Here is a 20,422-nt window from a genome sequence, read left to right as displayed (position 1 = left end):
TGTCAAAAAGTTACACAAGCGAGAGAGATGGTGTTTTACAACAGGACGGTTTCATAAGCGTGAAAGCGGCTCCACGCCCACATCCCCCACCGGTCACACCTGTGACCACAAGGCTTCCTTTGAGGGAGGGCATTACAGGGAAATACACACACTAAAATCAGTGGAGCAGCATTTGTCAGACTTGCCCACGCCTTCTCTCTCTACACAACAACCGTGGAAGAAACACGTTTTTTGTGTGTGCGTGTGTCTCCCTGCGCTTCACGATCCTCTCTGAGTGACGAGGGGTCAGACAGGATCGGGGCTCCACCGGGATGTTAGCGTGACAGTGTCGGAATAAGTATTGCTCGTAGTCGCCTGTCTGTCTGGACCGCAGAAACGCACCTCCGCGTCGGGGACCACTGTGGCCTGGGAAGTCTCCACTTGTATTAAAACAGATATGTCCACCATGGAGTTGAGTTCAGTGATCTTAACGACCGCGGGCTCCATCGGGTTTTTCCGACTTGTCAACACTGTGGTCGGAAAGCTGCCCATGCCCGAGTCTGCCTGCAGGAATGCATGGAGGTGGAGGAACTACTCTACATCCTTTGTGCACAGCTTTATCACTGCGATATGGGCAGTGCTGTGGTGAGTGAAACTGTTTTATCTAGTCTGAATTAAATCAGGATCTGATTGAAAATTCATACCATACATATGTTCATCTCGCGAGCATATTTTTTGATAAGTGGATGCTGGCTTTTGGCGGCAGTTTGTTCAAATGTTTCTTCTTTCTTGCCAGGCTGTTTGGCCAGATCCTCCTCCAATAACTCAGGATAGATTTAAATATATGATCTGGCCTCTTAAGACTGAAACTGACTTCATTGTGTGTGTGTGTGTGTGTGTGTGTGTGTGTGTGTGTGTGTGTGTGTGTGTGTGTGTGTGTGTGTGTGTGTGTGTGTGCGTGTGTATGTGTGTGTGTGTATATATATGTATATATATATGTGTATATATATATATATATATATATATATATATATATATATATATATATATATATATATATATATATATATATATATATATATATATATATACATATACATACAGGGCTCTCAAGTTTTTAAGACAGGTCAGAGTGACATCTCTCTCTCTCTCCCCCCGGACGGAGGCGCGGCCGGGGGGATTACATTTCACCCAGATACAACAGATACGTTTTTCTGATTGGCTATTCGTGTCGCCCATTTCTTTTTATTGATTGGCAGGGGATTCGGGGGAGACGTGCTTGATTCCTCCATGGTGAGGGCAGCGCGACCAGGTCATGTTTGCGCGCTGCGGCACATTAAATAGCCTAGAGTTTTTTTTCAGCGAGAGAAATACGATGTGTGGCGGGAGGGCGTGACTTAAGACCGAAATGCGTGACAGTCACGCTCAATGCGTGACACTTGAGAGCCCTGTGTATATATATATATATATATATATATATATATATATATATATATATATATATAGCACTCGAAAATAAAGTTCCTCAAACTGTAAATCACAGTTGTGTGTGTGTGTGTGTATGTATGTATGTATGTATATATATATATATATATATATATATATATATATATATATATATATATATATATATATATATATATATCACTCGAAAATAAAGTTCCTCAAACTGTAAATCACACCTTTTTGGAATTATTTATCTGAACTCATGTGTTCATCTTTGCAGCTTTTTCCTTCACCCACAGATGGCTGAAGATTTGATAGAAACCCACTCTGTGTTTTCTCACGCTTTGGTGTCGTTGTCTATCGGTGAGTAGCCTGTCAGCACTTCCACATTGTTCAATTATGAATTGTTCTGAATAGGCTGGGTCGTGGTGTTGGTGCACCCGTAGCTGGCTGCTGCCATCACAGGGGGAAATTTGGAAGTGACATTATATATCCCTTGATCTCCTTTACTTTGTATAACTTTACATGTTATAAAAATGCCCTCACACCATGAGTGCAGTTAGAGATCAAAGGGTTACATTGAAACCATAAATTACGCAACACAATTACAGCGTTTGCATAACCTAAAGCTGATACGTGAAAGAACATTATCAGGCATCAGTGCCAATCTGCTGTTGAAATGTAGATTATGGTTCCATCGTTTCCTAAGTCATACGGCTGTTCATTGTTTCTCACATTGTTCATTTTGACTATTATGTAGAATAATCGAAATTATACAGGTTTAGAGTCTTTAAACTTTAAACATTCTCACTGGCTTGTATATGAATGAATTAGAGATGGTCATTATTTATTATGGAGCGTGTGTGTACCCTCACTTTAATTTGACTCTGACCACATTTGCATTCTTTGTCTTGACTGAAGTTCACTTGTCCTGCAGATTTTATCATTATTTTTCTCCTAAATTGCTTTTGAAATGTAGGCAACATTGACTTTCTACTCTCTGTAGACCAAATTAGAAACTTGCAAGGACTAGATGTAGCTTGATGTCATTAATATTTCGCCTACCAAAATGCACATGCCCTTAAAATGGCATATTTAACTTTTTCTCATTAATCCTTAAAGTGTTTTTGAAGCAATTTGAGGCACGTGAGCCATCTTATAATCAATACAAGGGCTTCCTAAGGCTTCCCAGGATGCTTGACATTCTTTCAGGAAGCCCAGCCCTGGAAGCTGGCAAAGCAAGGGGCAGCATCGGTATGTTAAAATCAATGGAGGGCATTCTTATCAGTCCTTGGCACCAGGCGTAACCCTGTACAGTCATGTGACATCACCAGGACAGAACGCGTGCAGAAAAAGTCAGTTGATTTATGCGAGCCGTGCACGTCAGATGCCAGTGGTAACAGAGAGGGGAGTCATTCACTCAAAACACTTCTCCAGAGCCCTCCCACTGGAGATGTGGGGGGATTCTGTGGCCTCAGCAAGCTGGAGTGAAGAGTTTTGTTCTCCAGATTTGTGTATTCAACCCCGCGCTCTGTGATACCACGCTGCAAACTTCACAGTGGCATGCCATAAATCGTTCTCCACTTGTTGAATGAAAACCTTGTACAATGCCCAGAACAATGTCTTTCAGAGGAACCCAACAGTTTGAACAATGCTCTCTACCTGTGGTGTTTCACCCATTTAATAGAATAGTACATGACCACAGTTTTTAAAAAAGAGACACACTGCACATTTAGTTCATCAAGTATAAAGAAGTGTTTATAAGTGAAGTTTAAACAGACTGTAGAAACAAAAAGCCACAGTGATAAGATGTTTACATGCCTCAGTGACTTGGCCAGGATCCGACTAAGCCAGGTGTTTAAATCAGATTTCTTAGACATCGAACAGACACTTAACTATGTTGCGTCAGCCTGAAACCTGGTTGTTTGACTAGCTGGTTGTAAACTTGCTAATAAATGTCATCAATTCATCACAAATATATAAATTGGTACTTTGGAGGATTCCAGGCTTTGGTTTGTGGCCGATGGAAAGTCGAGTGGTATCTGTTTCATTTGTCCTCCGTGTCGACATTAGTCATGCAGAGCACGTAAAGCGTTATTCTTCGTTCCACCTGTGTTTTTAATACAGATGTATCATCACTGAATTAATCATTATAAAAACACAAAGCAAAGAAAAGGGTGTCTGTTAACTGACATATTTGATTTACTGAGTTGCCCACATCTCCAATTAGCTATGTATAGCTAAACTACATAAACCAGATAATGGAAATACCATTTTTTAAATAATGATTTGTTCAACAGCATTTGCTAATGGTGAGAACAAACATGGCGCCATATTTGGTCCCAGTGTCACTTTTTCAACACAATGGGGTTAATTCCAGTCGCACCAAAGCCCAGCGCTCCCTCGCAACCCTTCATCCCCGTCCTCGTCACTTAATTATTTCTCCAGCATTGTGAATAGCCGTCACCATGGATACGGCTGGTGGTAGGGAAGGGGTGGGGTTGGTGGATATGAATAGCCTCTCGCCGAGACGCATCTTGCCATCGCTGTCGTCATGGAAGCAGGGTCCCCTCTTATACACTTCATCTATCGAGGCTTCTCTTGCCAAATAAATCTGTCATGCTGTGGTTGATGAATGAATTGCTGAACCTAAAGATGTCGTTTACATCGACTGAATGCTCTCTATCCTCACAGGTTACTTCATCTATGACTTCCTTGACATGGTGGTCAACCAGAAGCTGACTCAGTCCTGGGAGCTTCTCTTTCATCACATTGTGGTAGGTATTTTAAGCAGTTGTGGCACAGTTACAAATAAGCTTTTGTCCAAAGGTGTTTCACCTTGACCGTTACTGTTAGTAGACTAGATCTAACTTTTCAGAAATAGGTAGAAGTCCTCTATTTGCACCTATGAATACATTTTACCCCAGCACACCTTTCAGAAGCACATACATGGAACAGACAAAATACCAGCCTTTCTTGTCTAGTGACAAAGGACAGGACAAGTGACAAAAGAACAAAGAGACAATCATTCTTGTGTGACATCCCCCACCCCCTCCTCCTGCCAAGCATTCAGCCGACTTCCTTGCCTCGAAAGTTGAAGGGAAGCACCATTTAGATCAGTTAACCCTTCCTGTATTCTTGCTTTTAAACACCGTGGAAATAACCTGATCTACAACCGGACTGAACATTTACTCTCTACTTGTGGCTGCTTGACCTACATCCAAGACCGCACTGCTGTAGTGTGTTGCTTTCAGTTGCCAAGTTCTCGTCTTGTTATTGTAGTGTATCACTCACCTCGCAAGAGCTGTTTATGTAAATTCGCATTGGAAGTGTTTCTGACAGGATTGGCTTCTGCACTGTGCAGAAGCCACGATTTACGTGTGTGTTTTAATGTAATGACGAGGACGTGGCTCGTCGTGAAACTTCCCATTTATGTTTCATGAACTTTTGAGTACGATTTTGCCAATAAAACATTGGCCTCCTTGACAGTCCGCCAAATTATGGTTTCTTTGTCAGTTTATTATTACTTAGTATTGACCTGATGATGACTGTACTAGGCTGTGGCATCGGGTGCCCGTGGTTTCTTAACTAGGTTAAACCCACACCTGAGTCAATCTTTGCTAGATGAGAATGTTGTTGTTGTTTTGGTGGTGGAAATGCTCAGTCATTGAGGATTAGTTGTGGGAACCAGCTCTTACACCGAGTAGTTGTTGGTGGCAAAGGCCTAACAGAGTTTGGGAGAAGATTGACATGTTGTCGTTTGGTCTGAAAGTCTTTTTTTTTTCTTTTTTTCTTCACTTTCTGAAAGCCCAATGAATGGATGCTTTGGCCGGGCCAGCTGGCATCAGATTGTCACTAGACTGTGGGAGAGATGGAGAATTCTTCCTCATTCTCATGGCTTCCTGTGTTTCTCAGCAAGCTAACTCTCTTTCTCTGAACTCCCTTCGTTTCTCAATTGTACCATCATCAAGATTTCAATTAATTATTTTATGATGTTAGCTCCCTGACTTCCACAGATCTATGTGAAAGGCCATCGTCCTTTGTTTCCTCATTTGGCCTTTTTGTTATTGTTTTGTTGGCCGTTTTCTTGTTCTTTTTATGCAACTATTATAGCTCATGTTATTGCGTTACAGGTTTGTAAAGCAAAAGAACAAAGTCGGGGCTTAATTTGCAAATGTCATCTGAAAAGTTTGATCTAGTTAATCTCGTATTTGGAGCCCACTTTCACTCCTGAACATATTTTCTTACAATACGAGTGAAAAATCTACCTTTGACATGACATAAACAAACTAAAAATCTCAAGGTGGAGATGTGGTTGAAGAGACAAACTTCTTTTGAGGCGGATGGACATTGAACATTAATTGATTCAGTTCCAAGTACAGCAGATCTTTATGTTACTGTGTGCTAACTCGGCAAACATCACAATGTAAACATATCATGCTGCATGTAAAGCATTTATGTGGGACTGAACAAACAATCTAAATAGAACGCAGGGGTGTGTCTTGAGTGGAATTTTTTTTAACGCTGTGTCAACAATTGATGATAAAAAAATGTATGCGTTTTATCATCATACATAGAGCTGACGCATAAAACAGGCAAATCATGACTTTGCGCACCATTTGACTGAAAGCTGTTTTAACTCTGCGGCCAGAAGGTGGTTTGTCCCTGAAAACAATGAAGAAAATATACATTTTGAATGTCAGTGTTACAGTTCCAAGATTGTCTCTGAGGGATTCAAATTATAAACACAATTTTCTTTAGTGTCTAAAAGAGTTTATATCAAATGTGTATGTCCTGTTTGTAATGTCAAACCTTTTATATGTAGTCTCACATCTCACTCTTCTCCTCTGCTCTTCTGCTTTGTTTTGTCCCCAATTCTCCTTCACCACTTTTTGTCTGCTCAATTATGGCATCTTCTTTTCTTTACTCACCTCTGAGGGTTTCCTCTGTAATTTAAGCATGCAGGGAAACAGCACAAGGTGTAACATGAGTTTTAGTGATCCCTGTTGTCGCAGTCTAAGAGAAATGATGATGTCAAACATTCCAGGGGAAGTTTTCTTCCCCCCTTCTTCTTGACTGAAGTGGAGATTACAGCCTCTTGTTTGTGTTTGAGAAGCATGTGGGCTCTGCCACAGTCACTCACTCCTGATGAGATCCTGTCAGCCATAACCTCGTGCTTCCTTTGGAAAACAGGAAGTCTAGATAGTTCTGCCAGAAATAAGGTGCCTTTCTATGAGGAAATGAGATATGTATGCAACTACACTATATATATATATATATATATATATATATAATTATTATTATTTAACATGCAGAAGTTATCAATAAACATGTAGCCTGTTAAAAACCTCTTGAGCACGGCAAGGCAAAGCAGCGCCACTGTGCCTATTTCCAGACAAAAATGTTTTTATTTTGTTTGAACGTTTCCTTAATTATCTCCGGAACCACATCATTGTTTAACTTCATTTAAAGTTCTACAGTTCCACAACCCTTGTGAGAAGATACATATGGTGTAAACCATATTTAAAGTAATCGTTAAGTTTAAGTATTCACGTAAACTCCGCCGACTATACTGCTGCTCCGTCAGCTTGCCTCACCAAATCCATGATGAATACCCTTTACAAAGTCGGATTGCCCTAACAAACACATCTCAGTAACCGTACGGGCTTGTGGGAGTCTAACAAAGCAATCAAAATCCTTACAAACTCCATATTAGTACCTGTAAAATCACAAATCGGCCAGAGGTTTCTTTTTTTTTTTCTCTGTCTCACAAATACGCTTCCTGTGACTTACGTGTACCCCCAACATTTCTAGAAACACCTCACACAGCAAGAGGGAAGGCTTATGCACATTTTAATACCAGCAGCCTCTGGTGAGACAATGTATTGTCATGAAACAAGTAACCTTTCTATTTTTGAACCGAACGACACGTTTTTTTTTACTAAAACACCTTCCCAATATGTCAAAGCTTGGTTTTGTTGCAAATTCTGATTATTTAGCTCCTAACCTTTCCAAAAAGGTGTCCTATTAGTATGTGGGATGTTGGTAAGGGCCTGAACCATGGAGTTTGTAAAAGTCAGCGACTTTTTTTTGGGAAATCTAGCTTAGATCATGCTGGACATTAATAGTTATGATCAAAATATGTTAGTGTTTTTTTGAAAATATACATTTTATTCACAAATAAATTCTGAAAAAAATGATATAAAATAATACAAGTAATATAACTCATTTGGGGTTCATACAACTACTTGAACAAAGTACAAAAGTAAAAAAAGAACCATATATGAGCCTCAGTTTTCAAGCATTGTGTTTTAGAAAGAGTCGAGTTGAATGAAATTGTGCATATGGATGGTTAATCTAAAACTGAGGTCTGTTTGCCGTTCTTTAAAAAAAAAGAAGAAGAAAAAAGAATTGTTTGCCCATGACTCTTGGAAATAGTGAGCATGTTATTAAAACTATGAGCCAGAAGTGAAGGATGCCAAGCAGAAAGGCAGATTATTTTTCCCATGCTCCAGCTCCAGCATGTGAAAAGCAGTATGTCCAATGTTGTCTCTTGAGCTATTGAGCGATAATACACAGTGGAAACAACAAGTGAACCAGCTCCTCTGTTCTCTCTCTCCCTCTCTCTTTCTTTGGCCTCTCTCAACTGAAGTTTTGCAGTATGTTAGCTGTTTCCTTCCATTTATGCCTCTCACCCCACTCTCATTAGGCAGAATTCAATTATCTTCATAAAGAGGACGCAGACACTCTTCTGAAACGGATCAGGGCTGCAAAGGTTAATCAGCTATTTGAGAATCCGTGCCGTTTCCAATCACATCTGCTCTTGTCGGCCTTCTTCAAATCTAAAGCAGAATACTTGTCAGATCTTGAATATTCTCCCCACTATGCCACTTATATGGATCTTACTTGTGTAACATTTCATCATCATTTATATTTCAATTAGTGTCAGTGAATATGTAACTGCACAAGTTGCTCATACACACACAAAGGATTCAGGATTCTGTGACAAACTGGGGAAGTAATTGATTTCTTAACTGCAATAATCAGCCCAAGAGGCCTGTTACAAATACAATACACTGTTAATCATCAGCTACATTTACTCAGGTTTAAATGAGGTTAACGTGTTGATCTAATTAAACCACAATAATACCACTTACGTTGCAGAAATATAAATGTTGCTCCACCTTTGCAATTTTCCTCAATGCCTTTTACGTATTGTAAGTGTGAAATTTCAAATTAAAAATTTGATTGGGCATCTCCAGGAACTTTTATATTGTTTGAAAGTCTGGAGCCGTTTACCTGTCTGATTAAAGTCATTGTTGTCACGTTTGTGGCATTTAAGCAGGTTCCCAGCAAGTTTGTCTCTATATTTGGTTCAGTCAATAAAAAGCTAAGCCACAGTATGGAGCTCAGTGCTCTTTCTTAAGAGATGAGTTTACATGAGTAATGCAGTGTTACTATTAAACACAAGACTTTGAATTATTGTTTAATGTTAAAAGGGGTTTCATCTAAACCCATCTCCATCTGTTGGTGGATGGTATATAGTATATGAGGAGTTCAGTTGATTTACTACGACGACAGCACCTGCAGCTTGAACACTCGTCCTTTCCACGTTCAACCTCAGTCACATTTTTCCCTCTTGAAGGTTCATCTTTTACGAATCTCAGATATAAATGGAACTTGTCTCGGTGTACCAAGCATGAAAACAGATATTTGTGGGAAAAGTGTGAAGCTGTCCCACATGGGCAATAGGAAATGTCACTTCCTGCAGCGGGGACACACTGCGATTGGTTGTTGGCCATGTTGCGAAGGCTTTGACAGCACATGTCACTGGAAAGCAGCGGATTGTTACATCTTTAACTATGTAGAACCCGATTATCCTGTATACCGGTTTCTGTCTTTTGCTTTACCACATCGCCTTTTCTTCGCTCCAGCTATTCCGTCCACTATCGACTGAGTGTCTGAATGGCACGGACCAGCAGCAGAAATATAAGTGTAGAGCATGGTTTTTAATATATCTTTATGTTATCTTTTTATTATTTAAACAGCCAGGGTTCTTGATATTTTGTAGCAGCAGCTGAATTTTTGTTTTTGCTAGCCAGCCCACAGATGTATTTCCAGCCATCCACAATATGTGTGCGCTGCTACTCGTCTTTTTTGACCCACACTTTGGTGTGAAAAACCACATGGAACGAAGGTTGTGTTTTAGAAGCATACAGTTAGCTGAGTGAGACGGATTCGAACGATACAAAGACAACAATTTCACACCACAAACTGATGTTGACGATAGCTAATGAGATGGCAAAGAGAGAGAGACACTCATTGCCAAATAAAAACATGTACATTAGTTTTTTTGGCGGGGATGTGTGTGTCCCAACAGTCATCTTTTTGGCGGGGAAACCCTGAAAGTTCCCTCCTCCACTGACAGGAGGACAGACATCTGGTCTCCACATGAACCTCAGGCTCCCAAGACAGAGACACACACACACACACACACACACACACACACACACACACACACACACACAAACACAGCAAGCTTCCTGAAGGGGCTTCTGCGAATGTGTGCACCCCCTCAAAACATTTCTGTGCTGCTGCTCCACTCCATATATCACACGCTGCCTTGTTCTCAGCCCCCCTATCGTAGTAAGACCTCCAAACATCTCCCCCATCCCCCTTCGCACACCTACTCTCTGCAGCTTGTACCACCCACTCACATGGCTACAAACCAATGGGAGCCTGTGCGCTCTGGTAGTATTTTATCTCGCTTTTGTGTTTTTGTTTTCCCCTCGTGTTATGACTGTCTTACATTGAGGAGTTTTCCACATATATGTTTTTTGTGTGTGTCAGTAGTGTGTGTGTGTGTGTGTGTTTGTTCATTCAGAAGTCAGGTACATATTTGCTGACGAGATGTAATCACACAGTAGCAAAGTATTAATTGAGATCAAGACTCATTTCACATATATTATGTGTCTGAATTTGTCCTTTACCGTGAACATTTGAGAGAGAAAGCGTGAATAATGCATGTCCAAAAAAACTGCACTCTTGTGAGAGATATCTCTTCGAAGATATGTTGGGATTGTTCAGACAGAAAAAGAAAGCTGTTAGCATTGGTTGGGAATTTAAAGTTAAGAAATGGGAGGTACATCTTGTAAATAGCGGATTGTTTAAAATAATAATAAATATTATTTAATAACGGTAAAACTGTTGACCGTATGTGTGGAAAAACAGACTTACAATATGATGATAGTATTAATGATGTATACAGGAAGAAAGCAGAAAAGAGCAGTTGTGAGCGCGCACACACACACACACACACACACACACACACACACACACACACACACACACACACACACACACACACACACACACACACACACACGCCCCATGCTGCTTTCCAAAGAGCCTGGAGGCTGGAATGAGGAAAGTGCTCCAGAAAAGCATGTGGCATTTGTTTGCAGTTGTCATAACAACCAGGAATGCTGTTTGTCGAGGCATGCACGCATCAGCAGGTTTAAAAAAACGAAGAGAGTTTGCCCCACCTTGCTCTTCAGTAATGACAAATAGCTTACAGGGTGCCAAGTCGTAATTGTGCTTTTGTTATCCCCGAGTGACGCACCTAACCGCCTCGATCCACAGCATGAAAAAAGGTTGAACAAACTTGACTGAGATCCAGCTGCAGTGGGAACACCACTTTCCTAAAGCCGCGTAGGAGGGTGTGCAAGCAGTAACCTCACATTGAGCAATTATAGTAGAGTTAAACCATTTTAGTGCTTTATGTGATTATTATGACAGAAACATCCCAATAAAACTCCAAGGTTCTCTGTTATTAAACTATTCAAATATGTTCATTTTAACGGGATATGTTAGACAAGTAAACATTACAATGTCCGATCTCAATACTAAAAGTCTTACAAAACATCAGATCTCAAGAGCTTTCTGGTGCTTCCTGGTCCTAATGAGCGTTTAGAGCATTGGGGAATCTTTCGATGACCACCCCGGAGAAGTGAGGTAATGACTGAGACGTACAGTACTCTCAAGGCTCCTCAAACCACCGCTCCTCCCTTCACACCCAGTGCCTGAATACTACAAGTGACCACGATTCACAAAAACACACACATTAACGGTCATAGAGCATCATCACCCCGATGTCTCATGTGAAGACGAGGGGAAAGACTCTCTCAGCCGGTACTTGAAATAGCACACATACAGAACACTTAGAATTAATGCGATAATTACATCACATTTTCTTAAAATAATTGTGTTTCAGCACATCTGGGGAAGTTCTGACTTCATGTTTGTGACAGCGAGGCGCTGAAGTGGCTGCTGTCAGCTGACGGGAGTTAACAACAGGTCGCATGATAGTTGTGTGTGTGTGTGTGTGTGTGTGTGTGTGTGTGTGTGTGTGTGTGTGTGTGTGTGTGTGTGTGTGTGTGTGTGTGTGTGTGTGTGTGTGTGTGAGAGAGAGAGAGAGACTTTGAACTCTCTGTGTGTATGTAATCATTACCGTCTCGTGTTTCTAGGCTGTACATCCTTCCTTACATTTTCTCTCATTGACTTGGACTTTTATAAAGCCCTCCCACTTCATCACCCCACAGCTGGTCCGCCTATCACCAGATGGCGAACATCTCTATTGAGCTTCCCATTAGTTTCCTCTCCATCAGCTTCACTTGGCCATTTCCTGTCACTTTATGACCCGTGTTAAGGAAGCACTGGCTAGTGTCCAATAATGTATTGTTTAGGAAATGTGAAAATGTTCGTGTTCTTACAGTATATCTTATGAGGACAGAGAATAATGTTTTCGTTAAATAAATTCATATTTAAAAGCAAAGATTCAGGCACCATCTGTGTCCCAGATAGTCACAGGTGCATCTGCGGAGCACAGCATTAGTTAGATTGGAAGTTGACCTCAGTTACTTGTCTTTGAAATTATTTTTTATGACATAAATTCATGGTGGTTGTGGTCAAGACTCATTGGACTTTGAAAGCTGTATTTTAGGGCAGAAGTAAGAATTCATTGTTTTCTCACAATAACATGTATTGAGAAAGCTCTGAATTGTTATTTTAATAAATTATAAGGCATTCTTTGGTAAATATTGCATTATAGTAGAATGAGAAAATAAAACATAAAACAATTTGTTGGTGTCGGGTCCAGTTTTAGAGAACCCGCCATCAGAAAATAGAATATGTGTCAAAATAGCCTGCTTTTATTTTGAAGGCCATTGAAGCTTTTCTGTGATTGAATGAAAAGTATCCTAGATGCCATATATTGGACAATAAAATAAGCAGAGAAAACAATGCCACCTTAAATCCTTTGTTGTAAACAAAGACAAACTACTTACAAATGACTATTTATAAGCAATTAATTAGAAAAGCTAAGTGCTGCTCCGATATAATTATGTGCAAGATCTAAAATTTATCTTCCCTGTTATGGCTTTATTCAGGCTGCAGGTTGACAGTTTTCACACCGTTATTCCAGTTCAAGCAATAGTTAAAACCTGAATACTAACCGGTGGAATGTGATGATGGCCGTTCTTTTCCATGTGCTGACGGTCACATATCTTAAATGTTTGTGGTCTGTTTTTCTAATGCTTAAATTTGCTCAGAAAAGCTGCTGCTAACATTGCCGTTAGTCATTTTTCCGAGGCAGATATGGGTGTGAGCTTTCATAAGCATCTATTTTTCTCTTGTGTGTGTGTGCAGTTATTACAAATAAGCACCGACACAAACTGCTATAGACAGTGTGAAGCTTCAGGGAACCTCTTGGGTTAATGACCTCCATTGCCATCCATTGCCCTTTCACGCTCACTTTCATAGTAAAAGAAATGCGGAAAAAACAACATGCTGCGCTGGTTCTGAATACCAGGTACTTTGACAGCTCGGGGCAGGGAAACAGGTTTGATGTGGAAACCTTAAAGAACCCCTCTGCTTTAACTATAATAATAATAATTAGTGGTGACAAGGATGAAGGACGAGCCAGGTTTCATTTAAATTATCAAGGCCATATGCCAAAGGAGAAGTATTGGATGTGAATGTCTGTTGCACCAGTGGTGTAAGAAATGCATGGATGTGTGTGTGAAACTTAAACCTGCAAATGTTTAGCCTCAGGGGAGAGAGGGAGACGGCTGGTAGAGGCTGAACAGGTGCTACCACATCAGGCTAATGACTCCTGATAATCCAGCAGGGCGGGACATAAGGCCACATACTGACTAAAGATGAATAATGCTTGTGCAAGACACATAAGTTGTATTTACACGTGTAAAAAAAAAAAACTGCCATTTCTCTAAACTACTATGTGCATGTTTGCCTATATGCTCAGCCCAGAAAAGGATGCGTTATATAAACCACTACGACACTGTTCACTGATTTGATTCTCGCGACACTCAACTTTTTTTGTTTTGTGCTGATGGAAAATAATACGTTTGCTACATGCTTTTCGAAAATGTGTGCCGAATACTTAAACAAACAAGTCACAGAAAACAATGATAACCGTAAAGACAGGATAGCTATAGTATTTATTTCAACAGTTGAAAAAGATGCAGCTGTTTACCTTTAGCTCGGTGTTAACCTCCCCATGTGTTATTTTTCTTTGCATTCTTGTTTGAGGCTAAACTTATCTGTTTCTGTTTGCTTTATCTCGCCCAAGGTTTCCTTTCAACTTGCCGTTTGAATATCAGCTCAATTTAGAAGCACAAACGTTTATCAGTATCTGCCATTTTTAAACACAAACTTTTTTATGACGTGACCTTGATCCCAATTCTTTGTTGCACTTTGACCAGTGGGGTTGTGTCCTCTTGATGGTAAAAGTCAGGGTTGATGGTTTTTTTCGTCATGCAAGAGCCTCTTTTTTTATTTTATTTCGTCAGGTCCCACCATGTTCATGCATGTTCATACCACCGTTTGCAGTACTTGCATCTTTGCACGCAGGGATCCCCCCTGAAAAGGGGACAAGGAGGTCCCTCACCAGGGTGCATAGAGAACATCTAATTGAGCCCACAGGGAGAAAAAGCAGGAAACAAACACCCACACCTCCTTGTTTTTCAGCCCTTTGCTTCGATTTTATCCAGGTGGCTGTAAACGGTAGATCAATATATAAATGTATTTCAAAGGTTAAATCAAATGTATTTAGTGGTCTTCTATCCCATTGAATCCTAAACACCACCTTCCTCACCATCTTAAATACTTATAATGCACATTTTTTAGCTTTGAAACGAGCAGTTAAAAAAGCTCACCACAAGCTCCTTCTGTTTTGATGCTCTCGATGGTTTAGGTCTTCCTCAGAAGATGAAGTTTGCCCATTTGTCAAGGTGTTTGTCCATTTGTATGATAATTTTAATAACTTTCGACGATTGTTAAAGAGTTGGAGTGAATGTTTATTCTTGAAGTTGGGGAAACAATATGAACATAAACAAAAGTTCTGGTGCTTTCAATCACATCATACAGTCTTCCTCAAATGTAGGAAAATATATAATATAATAACTGAGACTAGATTTATAGATGTAATGTATCTGAAATAGTAGCACCAATGTATTTTTATGAATATCCTGCCATTGTCGTTAAGACCCTGCTGGTAGCCGGACGTGTGACAAAACGTGTCTGGGCTGCTGTGTGTGTGAAGCCGGCTTCAGCATCTTTTCTCGAGGCAAATCCAGCTAATGCTGAATCAATCTAATCATCTGATGGATCCCGTGGGCTGGTTGGAGGATTATGGTGATTCCTTCTCAGCTCGGGGTGCGGACAGCAGTACAGGGTGTGGGACTTTACCGGAATGGAGCCATATACAACACACAGAGCATTAATATCAGGGGGAAGTCACTCACCCTCTTTGTGTGTCATGTCTGAGCTTCTCCTTGCTTTGTTGACATAGTCTGGCTGTTCAGGCATGCTTTCAGTGCACATTTGTGCAGGTGTGTTTGCCCTACTGACTAGCTCACGACTGCTGCATTGTCCTCATACGGCGGTTACGGCTGATAATGTCGCCCTGACTGATGGTGTCACTGTGGAAGTGTAGCACCAACCCCCCTGCTTTCCCCTCAGGTGAAAACGGTTAGCTCTGCAGGCCCTTTCGGCGTTGTTTGCACTGTTGGTACCGTTAGCTGCGAGCCGCATCGCCATTTTGAGAGGCAATGTAAATATCTTGTATTATGCACTGGATGACTATCAGAGGCTTCATCTAGGCGTACAGAGACGGGAGCCAGGATTGTGTTTGTTTGCTTTGCTGCTGAGCCTGGAACCATCATGCTCCCCTGATGATGACCTGGTATGGTGAGGTCAAGGGGTCAACGTGTTCTCTTTTGTCTGCGTGACCTTTTATGGTTCATCACTTGTTCTTTTACTGATGGTCGATTTTGAAAAGGACCTGTGAAGGTGTTTGTGACAAATGGCCTCGGCTTTATTGTACGTTATATAGTGTGAACCTGCGGGCACTCATGCTATCAGTGTTTACAAAGATAAGGTAATGAATAACCAAGAAACACCATAAAAGAGAGACTACCGCCATAAAACTAGATACACGTGCAGAAGGAACAAATCAAGATCCCGTTTTATAATACGAAACCTCAAGAAATGTCTCAATTTTTGTCCACATTTTTCATATGACTCTACTTCCTTTACAACATGAGAAGGAACTCAGTCTTTGTTGTCTGAATTTGTCCTTATCATCAGCGTTGTATAAAGGTTTATTGGGACCTTCCCCGTTTTTTGTTCCATCGCATTTCATCTTGCCAGATCAGATTAGACTTGAGATGAGTTCTTGTCTGGCTGCCCAGGGAGATGGTTCTCTCTTTAATTGCTCTTACTGAGTTTCTTCAATTACTTTTTTCTTTATCTGAAGCATGGGTGGAAGGTCAGACTTGACTGATTCGCTACTAAGGAACTTTCCTTTCGTGTAGATTTTTGAGGTCCTGTGGACAATAGCGGTCTTGTTTCTGAGCACCAGGGTCCCTTTTTAGAAAACCTCAAATTGTTCTGCAGCAGAGTGTGACAGTCTGCTATGCTTCGTCCTGGTTCTGGTTCTCCCGTGACTCCATTTCCTAATTAAATATATGCCTTCTCACTGATTGTCTCGTTTCCTTATGTAAGTCATACAGTAAGGCGTCAATATTAAATTGAGACTGTTTCGTAACCAGTTAAAAGTTCCTCCCAGTAACTTTAATGAAAGAGTCAGTGAGGGACAGTGTGCTGCTGACTTTCCTCACATGCCTTGTTGCTTAACCCACTGCAGTGCATCACATGACTATTTGCAGCATTAGAGAGGGCATCCTGTGACCTCCATACAAATACAAGATACTTCTCCAACGGAGCCATGAATGATGGTCAAGGTTGTCCTCTCACACCCCCGTGCATCCCATTAACTAATCAAAGATGGACTAACACACCACAGACATGACTGCTTTGGACTGCTCTCTACTTAAAGTGCTCTTTCACGATCTCTCCTTCACTAACACCACACACTCTTGATTTACAAACATGGCAGTTTAGGTGGCCACAAGTCTGAATACGTGTGTGCCGGCTCCTGAACAGCCTGTTTTGGGGTCTGTCAGAACATACCAGACCCGTCTGTAATCTCCCCCAACTGCCTTGCCTCTGTTTAGCAGTTTTTTTAGCGATGTTGCTGCCATCTTGTGGAGATTTATTGTAAGTTGGTTACATCACAAACTTTCATAAGAACTGCTAAGCAGATATGAGTCATGGGGGCGATGTCCTTCACATGGTCATTGATTTAAAAAAAATATGGGAGTGAAAAAAGTGTCAGTACTGAGAAGGAGTTGAAATATGGAAAATTAATCTATTCTATTCTAATCCATTTCCTATTAACCCCTGCTTTTAATTCAATTTAAAACAATTTAAATGTATTAGATTAGATTTTCACTTTATCCACACACTACCTGAAGATAGACATTATCCTCAAAGACGCCTTATATTCACGTACATAAATTTTTTTTATTGTTAAAACTGCAGCGTATCATGCTCTGTTATGATGTTTTAATGGACTGTAGAAGAGCAATCCACCCAGCACTTCTATTATTACTGCCACTTTTACGACTTTCAGATGCACAATTGCCGTTTTGTGTGTTGTCTTATATGCCAATGCCAAAGATACATTTCCATTTTATGCAAATCTAATAGACAATAAAGTCTATCTCTGAAGTCTTAAAGCTTAAACTATTTTGCACTTTTTACTAGATGGTTAACAAAAATACATTTTGCCTTTGGAATCATGTAGGAAAATATTAGTTAATATGTATCTGCTTCAAAACACCAGCTCAGTGCATATAGCTGATAGATTAGCAACTCCAGTGTCATTACAGTGTTGAACATATTGTATTTGCATTCTCTGCCACATTGTAACCGTCCTCTTCCTTGTCCTCTCTCTGGCTGTCTTCCTCTGTAGGTGATCACCTGTTTCGGCCTCTCTGTGCTGTCTAACCGCTACGTTGGCTTTGCCGTGGTGGCCCTGCTGGTGGAGGTCAACTCTGTGTTCCTCCACCTCAGGCAGATGATGCGTCTGGCCGGCAACGCGACGGGCACGCTGTACCGGGTCAACAGCATCATCAACCTGGGCACGTACGTGGTGTTTCGCATCAACACGCTGGCCTGGATGACCCGCTGGCTGGTGCTCAACCGGGACAACGTGCCCCTCGTGGCCTACACGCTGGGCAGCGTGGGAATGGCCATCATGACAACCATGAATATTGTCCTGTTTTGTCGGCTACTCAGGAGCGACTTTTTGAAAAACCGCACCCGGGAAAACAAGAAAGAGAAGGATATTTAAAGATGTGTGTGTGTGTGTGTGTGTGTGTGTGTGTGAGTGTGTGAGTGAGTGAGTGTGTGTGAGTGATATGCTCTTATGCTGGGAGATGGGTGCATCTTTTTATCTCTCTTACTGTTCAGGTACGCGCACACAACTTGTAATCAAATGGCCTTACGTGAAACACAGATCACTCACAGCCATAAAGTTAAAAGCTACATTTAGTTGTATTTTTAACTTTAGGCTTGTGTGTGCGTGTGTGTGGTCCAATAATCTTGAAGAGCCGTTAGTGTCTCACTGATGGTAGATGTAGGATTATTTATATGAACAATGAAAGGTCTTGTAAAACAACACCAATAGCCTTATTTCCCACGAGATGTGTTGCAGCTAAATCTGTTCTAAAATGTAACCTACAGTCAGTGAAGACGCTCTGTTCATAAAAATAACCCACTAACTCATTATATTTCCAAAGAAAATATAGGAAGCAAGTACAAATATCTGAAAGATAATCTTTTTATTTACCTCTGAGTAAAAACAAACAAACACGTGGTATCCAACCCCTCTTGTTCAACACTAGCACTGCGAAGGTGAATAAATCTCCTCAACTAAAAACCGCATGCTACCTCAGAAAGCTTATTTCTTTTCCTCACTCTTACCCAAGCTTTGATGCCAGTGTTTGACAGGCTCTTTGTTAGAAGAGTAGAAACACTTGTGGAAAAAAAGTACATATTCAAAAATACCGATCCTTACTTAAGGAGAGAATGGGGTGATGGGTGAATACTTGAAGTGGCATCTAAATAAAACGGATCTGATTTTATGACACAATGCAGAACAGCTTGATATTTTATAGCTAAACAACCTCATGCTTTTCCAAATAGACTTTAAACATCTAGGATAAAAAATGTAGAAAGCATGAACACATAATTATATACAGTATAACCCTCATCCTTAAAACAACTTGAGCCTCTCGCATCTAATTGCTAAACGACGATGGTCGTTGTGTTTGTAATTCTTGTTGGAACAAAACAGAATAGGCGTAGTTTCTGACTTTATTGGCTCACGGATCTATTACAAGCCACCATCAGTGTCCAGCAGTAAGGGATGGAGGTATTGAAAACAAAACGGGTTTCATGAGAATAGAAGCGCGGCATAAACAAATTGACATGAATGTTTTTCATGGTTTGGTTTCATAGTGATCCTTGAATTTGCAGTCGGAGCTTTCTGACAGGCAGATGTTGTTATTCTTCGTTGGGCCTTTGGGGGGCAGCACACTCCTCCACATCTCCTCAGTGATCTCAGCACAAACAACACCAGAGATGTCTTTATTTTGAAACATTGGTGGAGACATGTGCCTCCTGCCTTAAATTTGATATATCCACGAAGCACATAAATAAATCCCTGTGTGTTAAAACAAACAGGTCTGAGATCTGTAAACACAGAAAACACACGGCTGCAGTCTCTTGCAGCTCACATCATAGCGTTACCGTCCTCATGTGGATCAGAAAAATCTGATGCCATATGTTTGCCATTGTTGCTTTTTTTGTGTATATTCATTGTTTAGCGGGTTAGAATGTGTATATTTGTAATTTATTTGTGCTAAAAAAGAAGTTTGGGACTAAAGATAAAATGAACAGAATGTACAAAATCAAAAAAAGACCAAATCAAAGTAAACAAGTGCATACAAAAAAAAAGGAAGAAATATTAAGTGCCGACTGTGCAGTAAACATGATTGTGTAAGTTGTGTTGTTAGGGGACATTGTGTCTCTTTGGGTCTTATATTTACATTAGCCATATGTATACAGGGGATGCTCATTGTCGTCGTCAAGACCTAAAACCAGGCTGTCCAACCACATTACAGACAGTGAACAGACACACAGTATCATACTGTACTCTGTTTCTGTGAGGCACAGTGGACAATCGAGTTCACAAGAACAACTCAGAGGCAGGTGGCAGGCAAAGTTCTTTAGTCGTTTATTCAGGCAGGGGTCAAAACCAGGAGATCAAACAGACAGGCGAACAAATCCGATAAGGGGCAGACAAAATCCAAGGTCGACAAGACAGGCATAAACGGGGTCAGAACAGGTAGGCAAAAAGTACAAAGATATGCTGGAGAGTTTGGCACAATGGACAAGACAATCTGGCAGAGGACACGTGCAAGTGAGGGGACCTAAATAGTGAGCTAATGAGGGAACGGGCTGCAGGTGAGCTTGGCGTGAGGGCCAGGTGACGGTAATCAGGTGTGAG

At 40.8% G+C, this 20,422-nt stretch overlaps 1 protein-coding gene across 1 annotated transcript; it reads left to right on the top strand.

Moving 5' to 3' along the window:
* Positions 1-445: 445 nt before the first annotated feature.
* On the top strand, positions 446-18,202 carry tlcd2 (TLC domain containing 2; the record flags this gene model as incomplete). Its single annotated transcript, XM_079224863.1, has 4 exons — positions 446-624; positions 1,706-1,788; positions 4,120-4,202; positions 17,822-18,202. The coding sequence occupies 4 exons, from the start codon at positions 446-448 to the stop codon at positions 18,200-18,202; spliced, it is 726 nt and encodes a 241-aa protein (XP_079080989.1).
* Between the last annotated feature and the right edge of the window lie 2,220 nt (positions 18,203-20,422).

The sequence above is a fragment of the Taurulus bubalis genome, assembly GCF_910589615.1.
Source record: "Taurulus bubalis genome assembly, chromosome: 10".
In the NCBI taxonomy this organism is placed as follows: domain Eukaryota; kingdom Metazoa; phylum Chordata; class Actinopteri; order Perciformes; family Cottidae; genus Taurulus; species Taurulus bubalis.
Note: the sequence above shows the minus strand (reverse complement) of the source record. Positions and strands in the feature narration are given on the sequence as shown.